General features: G+C 35.4%; 1 protein-coding gene across 1 annotated transcript in view; it reads left to right on the forward strand.

The window, feature by feature from the left end:
* Positions 1 to 2552: 2552 nt before the first annotated feature.
* Positions 2553 to 10212, forward strand: part of LOC104545078 (transmembrane anterior posterior transformation protein 1 homolog) — a gene marked incomplete at its 3' end in the record, with an annotated part of 22776 nt that continues 15116 nt past the window's right edge. The window contains exons 1-2 of the mRNA XM_010190119.1: positions 2553 to 2723; positions 6411 to 6529. Of these exons, the coding sequence (XP_010188421.1) occupies positions 2553 to 2723; positions 6411 to 6529 (290 nt within the window). The remainder of the gene's footprint in view (positions 2724 to 6410; positions 6530 to 10212) is intronic.

Genomic DNA, 10212 nt, shown 5'->3' on the forward strand with positions numbered 1-10212 from the left:
AACTTTCTGACTGCAAAGAAGGGAAATTTGAAGTAAGGAAGGAATTTGAAGTAGGAATTAGAATATTTACTTATTTTAAAAGAAAATGATACTTTGATAGCAGAATTAAGTCATTCTTCAGATGATTTATTACTCCGTCCTGCCTGGGTGTCTCATCCTGTTCTTTTGCTTACTCTGATTTTCCTACAGGGCCAGCCACTGATCTATTTCACAGCTGGCACAGAGCTAGGGCTGATGCTGGGTGACAGCAACTGCTGCTCAGACTGGAGAGGGCTGAGCTGCCCTGTGCTTCAGTGCATCCCCTGTCCCTGGAGAGATTGTTTTGCAGTCACAGTCTGGAGCTTGTGTATTGATCAGCCTCAGTCATGAGGAGCGATTATCTCTTTAATATCTAGGGCATGAAAGTCTCGACAGATGGAAGAAACTTAAAATCATTTGGTTTTCAACAATAGACCTGTGAACCAGTTTGCGTGAGGTGAGGAGGAGTGGGAACAAACAACTCATTCGTTAGAAGCAGAATGTCTCAAGTTGGAAGTGACCCATGACTTAACCCCATGGTGGTTGCCCATATGCATGTATTTACTTTGCAGAAAACTTCAGTTGTTTGAGATGACTTATCTTTAAGTTAGGGAAGGTTGGTTATCTGAGGTGAAAGAAAATACACCTGGGCAGTTAACAGAGTAGTTAATTTGTGTGCTTATACCTAAGGTTATCTCTTCTTACTTTTAACTTTTTAAACAAGAAATAATTGGTAAAAACAAAAAAGTTACAAGTCATAGTGTTACAAAGGAAGATTCCAGAAAACAAGTTTGTGAGAGATCTGAACAATGATTTAGTAGCATGAACTTCTGCCTTATTTCCCTGGAATGAACTTTGATTAAAACTTTACATGTAAATATTAGGTTTTTTACTACTCATTAAACTACATGTTGGTTTTGTTTGTTGTAAAATAAATAGCTTTAAGGCTTACAGTTGCTTTGGCCTACTTACTTGAAGTGGATCAGTAATATATAAAACATCAAAATCACTATCCAAACAAGCTCGTGCAGGGAAAAGCTGTTCAGTTCATGTGGCTTAAAGTAAATCATTATTTAAATTGTTTATTAACAATATATAAATAACCAGCAGTCAGTAAATTGTATAGCTGTGATCAGTATCAGTAATGTTATAAATCACAGTACACGGAATGCTAATACACATCTGCAAATTTCAAAATGCCCGTTGTGGATTACCCCTACAGGTTCTAATCACACTCAATACCTGTGCCCCCCAGCCAAGGCAGTGTAGGTTATAGACACACCCTGCCTCTTCTGCTGCCTCTGTAGTTATGTTTGCTCTGATTCCTTCTTTGCTTTAAAACTATTTGTCATTCTCTGGCTACTCTTCCAAATAATGTTCGTCTTCATATTCACTGTGATGAGCATTGAGAAACCACCATCTCAGCCAGTTTTGTGTGAACTCTTCATACATAGCATCTATACTTGCATTCTTCTCTTCACAGCTGTTATCCAGGCTGTTTTACTAAGGGTGTGTTATGCAGCCTCTTCTTCCCCCAAAAAATGTAGAGCATTGTGCCATGCAAAATCCACACACCCCTACCCCCAGTAGTTTCTAAGACTTTGGCTATAATCTGTATTTAGTACTTGTAAGCATGTTCTTGTGTCGTGATTAATGCCTTGTAGCTTTTCATCTATCTGTCTAGATATGTGATTTCCATCTTTTGGATGTGTGTGAACACTTGAGAGTTTCTACTTTTATATGCCAATAATAACCAGAAATGAACTTTATTGTAGTGTTTTGTCACTTCTGAAGTGCTACCAGGAGGTGGTACTGTCAAACCTTGTCAGTGAGTGGTGAAGCTTAAGCTGAACCTCCTTTTGCTGACAGCCTGAGTTTTCATAATTTAAATTCCATTTTTTATTTCTCTTTGCAAAACTACTCTGCACAAAGTCTTTTTTAGGAGTCATACGAGTTGATTAAACATAAGTCAGTCAGCCTTCGGCTTATTTACCTACAGCTGTTAAAATGCAGAAGACCTGTACATGCTTGATGGCTTTTTGGTCTTGAAGGACTTCAGTCTGATCATCAAGTGATCAGCATGCTTTTGCTGTTTGTGCACTGAACAGTTGGGATTGTGTATCCATGAACGTTTTGATCTTACAGAAAGTTGTTCTTTATTTTAAAGAACAAGTTGCTACTGTTGCTGAGAGAAAAAATAGCTTTTAAGAAGTCTTAAATAGAGCTTATTAAATTTAGGAGGACTGTGAGTACATTAACTCAGCATGTTGCATTCAGTGTAGCTGCTTTGAGCCATGTTTTGGAGAAATGGGATGTCTGGCAAAAATGATTGACTGGGAAAAGTAGCTTGTTTTGTTTGTTAGGAGACAATAGGGGAATGGGAAAGCATAGGTCTTGCTTCTCCTGTAGCTCATTCCATACTGAGTTATCTGACACTCTGGGTTTGATCAGCAAACTCCTTCTGGGTTTGATGTGGTGTAAATGAAACATAGTAAGTAACAAAAGCATAGCAGTCTTCTCACTCTTTGGAGGTCATGCCTGAAGTGTCTTCTGCTTGTGTGTTCCTGAATGTAGATCTTTCATTACTGAGATTCATCAGTGCTGAACTAACAAGAGGGTACTTCCTTGAACACAATGAAGCAAAATACACAGAGCGGAGGGAGAGAGTATACACGTGCATGCGGATACCAAAAGAACTGGAAAAGGTGAAGTATAATTTAAGATTTGCTTTAGTTTAGAGATTAAATCTGTTGCATTAAATTATTTAAATAAATATTTGGTTTTCAACACTTTTGCTACTAAAAAAGATTTAAACATCTATAATTATTAATTTTCAGTGTTAGTAACTTCAACATTTGTGTTCTGATTTTTTTCACCTATGTGTGCTTGTTGCTGCTGGCACCTTGCATTATTAGGAAAGAGACATGACTAATGTTTAAAAAAAAAAAAGTTTTAAAGATTTTCTTCCCTGTCTGAAATGTATTGAGGATGAGAAGAGTTCAATTCTTTAAAGATATGGTGATGCGTGAGTTTCTGTCTAAGGTTTTGGACTTAACTTTCATAGCCTTCTGTTTTGCTTCTTGCCACTGTTTACTGCATCTTTGCTCTCTATCCCAGGGCTATGGCTCTTCATGAGGAATTCCTGCCACCTCCTTTAAGTCATCTTAGGTATAATTCTGACCCTGCAGTGAGCCAATTCCAGTGCTGTAATATAGAAGAGAGTTTTATTCCGGCATAACTATTTTGATGTGGGAGGCAGTGGGAGACAGTGATGAATAAGGCAACGTTGGTAATAAGGTGTGGCTAGGCTGCCGTGTAACAGTAACATTAAAAGTAATATTGCTAAAATTCTCAGAACTTTTAGGGATGAAGTGACATGGTAGGGCTAATTCAATTTAACTTATATTGAAGGAAGAGTCTTGTTTCACTGTTGCTCCCACTTCAGTCTCCTGCCTTGTGCGTGCTGCCTGTTTTGCATGAGCTGCAGTGCCATTCCGAGTTAAAGCAGCTCATAATTCAGTCATAAAAAAAGCTGTGTCACCTACAACAGGTTGCTCAGGACCAGATCTGTTTGGGCTTTGAACATCTTCAGGGATAGTGTCTTCACATCCTTACTGTTTACCCATTCCAGTTTACAGTAAAATATTCCAGTTATGGTAGAGTCTCAGTTGAAAAATGTGGCAGTTCTACATCGTCTCCATTGTAATTTTGTAGGGTATTACATGCCATCTCCAAGCCACAGAAATTATTCTGGAGGATCATCACCATAGATTTCCAATAAAACTTCCAGTGTGTAAGAACAAGTGAAGGCCCAGCAGTCTTATAAACAAAGTTGATGCTGGAAGTGGTGATGGTTTTTGCATGGTATATCAAACTTTAGTCTGTACTTTGAATATGAACAAATATGAAACTGTGTAATAAGCAGGTAGATTTAAGAAGTGATAGTTACCTTTTTACAGAGAGATTATGAAATAAATTTGTTAGGTCTTTGCATGGGCTTAGTTGTGGTTAGTATATGTACTAACTATATCAAATTGAATCGTAGTCATTGAAAAAGTTGAATAAGTATGATGATGGGCACCTTGAAAGCAGACTAAATAGTGTACAGATAATCACCTGTTGTAGGAATTACTTGACTGTGTGATTCAATTGAAAAATAATTGAATTGCTTAATTGAAATAAAGCATGTGAGTCATTAGGAAAGGAAAATAAGAATTTCTTAATGGCTTGTATTATTTACTACCTAATAGTGTAATTACAAAGTAGGAATGAAAATCATCAGGTAGAGTGAGAATAAACTGGAGTAAATTTATCAAAGCATAATCTCAGGAGATTATGCACTTATTACATGTACATAATTTTAAAGTGGGGTGGAATATAATGGGTTTTGTTGTTGTTCTGAATACCAGTTTTATGTGGAGAAGCTGAATAATTTGCAAAATAAACACTACTTCCACTCAAGTTTTTTGTGCAGTTTCAGTGGAAGCTCTTCACTGTAATAGGTTATTTATACTAAATGAAAAGGTAAAAAAACCTGCTGTCTTAAGGGAATACTTGTCAATTGGTCTCAAAATTAAACTTTGTGCTATCTTTAGATATAGTTATGATAATGGAAAAGCTCTGTAAGCTTTTCTGTCAGCTCCTCAGTGTCAGGTATGTAGCAGCAAAAATAATGTTTTCTGAAATGAGTGGGAGATTCAGTGCTGATTATATTTCAGCAGGTGTGTGTAAGTGCGCAAGTGCAGTGTAGTAAAGGTTAGGAAAATGAGGAAATTAAACAACAATTGCAAATATTAATGCAAGCTTATAAAATGTGAAAAACTGTGATTATACTCAGTTAAAATGTCTGTCTAAATCAAAAAGAAAATGTAGAGTCGTTTTCTAGATTATAAAGATATCTTCAAAGAATACAGGTGCAAAATGTCAGGCTGTCTTAACCCTTTCACTTGGGTTAAGGAGATTTAAAAAAAATAAGAAAAAGAAAGAAGATACATGTTCAGCTCCGGTCATCCTCACTGCTTTGATATTCAGCGCCTGGTTAAAAAGCAAAGAAATTGGTAACTTAATGGCAAATTAAAATGTGATGCATAAATTAATCCATTATTTGTAACTACTGCTGATAAATTTGAATGATAACTCTGCCGAAATTTTAGAAAATTGTACTAGAGGTAGATTAGTGAGGAGACCTTAATGTTGTGATGGTATTAAAGTACAGACTACAGAATTGATAGAAAAGGTTATAAAGGAGATTTTTTTTGTTATTATAAAGGAGAGCAGCAGCTCAGAGATTATAACAGTGCTCTGATGCCCAAGTCAGTCATGTTACACGGCTTGCAGATAGGTGTACTGGAGTGTACTCCGTGGGATTGCTTTCAAAATTACAAGGATGCATGAAGAGTGAGAGAAAGGTATCTACTGTTGATGTTAGCTCATTGGACATTGAGCTGACTGTTGTACAAGCTGAAAATGAAAGTATTTTGAAAGGCAAAGAGATTGTGGGAGATAAAAGTAATTTAATTGTGCTTTGGTTTACTTTTTTCCTCCCTCAAATGTATATCTTCCTTTCCCATCAGCAATACATAGAACTTTCACATATAAATGCATGATCATGGATATCTAGCCCTGCTTAGATGTTACTAGTCTTAATTCTGTAGCCAGTTAAGCTTGCCTTTTTATATGATTTTCATTGCAGGATAAAAACAGTAGTTTCTGGTCTGACAGAAGCATAAAAGCATATGCCTAGAGTCCCATTCAGGTAAATCTTAGATAAGTACAGAGAGCAGATAAAGAAGGAATGTCATATGAAGAGAGAGTGGTATATAAGAGTTTTCTAATTGCAGAGTTCATATCTAGTTCAATTATGATAGAGTTGCTTGGCTTGTGGCTGTAATGAGATGGCTTTAACCGTTTATGTAAATTAAGGATAAAGCATTTAAACTGGGAGCAACTGGAAGTTTCTGTCTTCATATTTTATATTCTTCTTTGTATGAAAAAGGTAGATATGAGAGCTACCACAGCTGTAATTACAGCTCTGATTTTTTTTTCCTAAGATTAAAAACAATAACTTTTGTAACGTTAGAGCAAAGTCACCATTGGAAAGTGAGCTGCAGTTCATCTGTTCAGTAAAGGCTGAGTTCGGTGAGCCATGGAAGTCCGCAAAAGCCTTTGCTGCCTGGAACTTGTGGTGCAGAATTTTTGCTGAATAGTCTTCCAAGTGCATATTATGTTATTTTTCTTACAGATCAGCTGATGGAACAAGTGAGAGTATTGTGCTTATTTGGTTAATTAGTCTTACATAAATGTATTTTTCATAAAATAATATAATTCTTTAAAAACATTTTGTAACTCTTTATAAGCTACTAACATACTTCTGTTTTATTTTTGTAATTTAGTTGATGTTTTTTGGAATCTTTTTGTGCCTGGATGCTTTTCTGTATGTGTTCACCCTACTTCCTTTGAGAGTTTTTCTGGCAATGTTCCGGTTCATCACTTTGCCTTGCTATGGCTTACGGTAAGTTGATTCAAGAGAAAGGTGTTGATACCTTTAAATAATATTTCTCTATTTATGCGTGTGCTTAATTTCATGGCCTTTCAGTGCTGTTTGAGCTACTAATGACTTCTTCCAATGTAAAATAGAAGTTTTGGTCTAAACTAGCCAAAGCAAAGGTGTGCATGGAACCTTTAAGCTTTGCCACCAGTCCCTAACTGTCATCGTTGTTGCCTTCAGACACAACAGTTTGATAACAGTGCTGCTTAGGCATATTCAGGTTAATAAAGGTCAGAGATGTAGTCTTACCGTATGGTTTTGTTCTTTTAACTAATATCTATTGGAACAGTGTTTTAGTATTTCTTGGACTCGAGTTAATGACTTGGCTCATGTCTTTTGATAGACTCTTTGATATAGAAACAAAAGTTTGATTTTTTCACAGCAAAAGATTTCCTAGTTCCCACAGTTAACTTTGCCCAAAGAATCCCTGTATAAAATGTGCTATTTTCTTTCCTTTAAAGAATCTTAGAGATTAATTGGATGGGACTAACTAATCAGAATAATATTAAAAAATTATAGATCTTAACCCCTTGCTTTTTTGTTCAGATCTACACTAAAGTTGGTAATGCACAGGATTTTTGGTTTGCCTTTTTGGCATAGACCTAAAAAATTAGATAGAATTCATTTCCTTCATAGAAGTTGCTACTTCACAGTAAAGCTGATTATGTAAACCCTTAGTGTAGCTTAAAATAAAAGTATTTGTATTGATGTAATTTTTCCTTGAAAAAAATAAGGATTTCAGGATTATCATTCTGGATTTCCCCAAAGTTCAAGTTGATCTATAGTAGCTGATTTTTTTTTATTGTTGCATATGCATTATTAATATAGATATGTCTTGTATATGTTAAGTGCTTTTAAATACATAGTTTAGAATGCATGTTCTAATTAGAACAAATGCTAGTTTAGTTGCATAAGAAATAATATTTTAAAGTATAAGCTTGAAATGTTTGTACTTTAGTGATGTTTAATATAGGCACTAGGTGGCAGTCTCTAATATTTTATTGCGCTGTTAATTTTGAGCTGAATCTCAGACATTTGTTCTGTTAAGAGAGTTTTCCTAGCTGTCTCAAAAATATGATGGCTATGTAGTTTTAGCCTGATGACAAGTCAAATGATGTGCCTCTTTGCAAATGAGGCACATCTGCATGGATGCTATTGCTAAAGTTCAGGTAAATGTCATGGATTTTAGCATGTTTGGATCTTACTACTTTATGTTTAAAAAGTGTTTTTTCTTGTTTGTTTATAAACTCAGCTTTGCTTCTGACAAGTTTTCTGCTTTTCTGAAATTACAATGAAAAATTTGAAAGACTAGTTGCTGGTTTTGGGTATTGTTCAATGTGCTGAACAAAGCGACTTTGAAAATGCCGTATACATTCACACGTGTGTGTTTGTGTCTGTATACACATCTACAATGTTAAAACTCAGTCTGCTTGCTTGACGGTATTTCGAGTGAGTGAGGCAGGATAGAATCCAGTTTGTTCAGCTTGACTATGTTAACTTTAGAGAGTTATCGGGTAAGATGCAGTGAAACTGAGATTATCTTGGGTGAAAAATGCTTTGTTTTCATAACCACTCCTGAAGCAGTTTATTTTGTCACTGTTTCCTCAAATGTTTATGGAATTTATTTCCCTAGAATCTGGTGGTTTTTTTCACTGCTTGAAGCTTTGTCTGATTCATTGTTTTAAAGTTGTTAGCTTTTTACTGCAAGGTTCACAATTCATGTTTATAATACATAATAGAACTTGTTCAGATGTAATGATTTTTATTTCCAAATATTCAGAGCCAGCACTTTGATTTTGGGGTTGGGCTTTTTGTTTGTTTTTCTAGTTACGCTGATTTGATTTGTTATGGCAAAAAAAGATCTTGGATTTTCTTCTACTTCAGGGGATATTTTTTGTTTGTTACAAAACAGGTAAAAACATCATGTCAGTAGGTAAAACATCTGTAATTGCAAAAGGTACTTGCAAAGCAGGTGGCTGTTTATCTTTTAGCTTGCTCTTCAGAACTGTCAAGTAAGTGCTGAGAGACATGACTAGTTGTTATTTGAACCTGCCACATCATATTCCATTCTGTGTAGTAAATAAAAGTGCTCCTCCCTTCATCTTGACTTTTTTCTCAACATCTCAGTGAAGTGATTGAGCAGTGAGTGTTCCATCTCCTTTCCAGCTTACTCTTCGGTTTATTTATTTCCTCATAACTTTCTGCTCTTTTCAGTCTAGAAAAGGGTTATATTACCCATTATTTTTTTAAAAAACCAGTAAAGCCACATGCGATGTCAGATGGTTTAATTCCTGTCTATGGTATTGTGTGCAGTGCTTAAATGTAGGGGGAGCGCTTTATAGCCTCTTCTACATGTTTTAATACTCTGTTTTAGAGAGCTCTGGAAGGGAACAAAGAGTAATGCATCTTAAAGAAATTTGTTTCTTTTTTCTGTCTAAATAGTGTAAGTGCTTCAGTTTGCTGAGTTGTCATTCCACTTCACTTGATCTTTCCTTTTGAGTAAACTTAGTTCTGTGTATTTGTCAGAGCTGTATTGGTGTTAACATAGCTATTTTAGAGAGAGACTCTGAAACTTTGAAAACTTCAGTCAGAAGAATCCAGGATTCTGTCATGAAGTAAACTAAACTGCTGGTTAAATTGCTGTGGTCAAACTGGTGGAGACTGAGTCATCAGATTGTAGTAGTTTTGGCAGGTGCAACTTTATTACTGCTGTGCTCTGTAAATAGCGAGCCACTCTTAAAAAAATTAACAAACTCTTCTCAAAATTAAATTACATCTTCTGAAACTAAAAAAAAAAAAAAAAATTTGGCTCTGCTGGTTTTTCTGTCAAATCATGGAAAGAAGTTTCCTAAATTATTCTCTTTGAATCTTGTATACTACTCTGTTTTTATGTAAATATTATTTGACAACATAAAAGCACACACTTTGCTGGAAAAACAAATCTAAGGTAGAGAGGAAAGTGAACCTGGTGGAGTTCTATTCAGAATTACTGTCCTTGATAGATTCCTAAAACTCGCTGTGCTTGTGGCTGAAAGATACAGTTTCCTCTTGAAATTCAGACACATTTCATTAATACCACAGACCCAGAGATTCCGTGCAGATTAATATCTCTGCTTTTTTTGAAACACTTTGAAACACACTGAATAGAGGTAACTTTTTGGGGTTTTTTGCTAAAATATGTTGCACACCAATAAAAGCTCTTGTGGGAATGTGGAAAAGCTCTTCTGTATTATTTGAAAAACATCATGATACGAAAGCTAAAATTGTATGTTACTGAAACACCGATGGCACTCCCAATTTAATTATGCTTAAAGCCTTTTTACTACTTGTCCACAAAACAAGTAAGGACTTGTTCTAGAAAGTGAGACTTTTTTTCTCCAAATTCTTGTTTTCTCAAGAAAATACAGAAGTAGGCGATAAATTTTCTTGTATGTGAAGATTGCTTTGGCAAGATCTTTACATTTCTTCCATGTGGAAATAGAGATTCTAAATGTGTTCTGTGTTTTTCTTTTACTCTGCTTTCTTCTCCCTGAAATAAGTGAACTTAGATCCTGTCAGCAATAACATCATTAACTTCCGTTGCTGTATATGTACCTCTTAAAATTAGCGGTGCCCTCCTGTGGGATTGTAGATTTATGCTTTTCAGC

Source organism: Mesitornis unicolor, unplaced genomic scaffold (assembly GCF_000695765.1).
Source record: "Mesitornis unicolor isolate BGI_N332 unplaced genomic scaffold, ASM69576v1 scaffold24888, whole genome shotgun sequence".
NCBI classification, from domain to species: Eukaryota; Metazoa; Chordata; class Aves; order Mesitornithiformes; family Mesitornithidae; genus Mesitornis; species Mesitornis unicolor.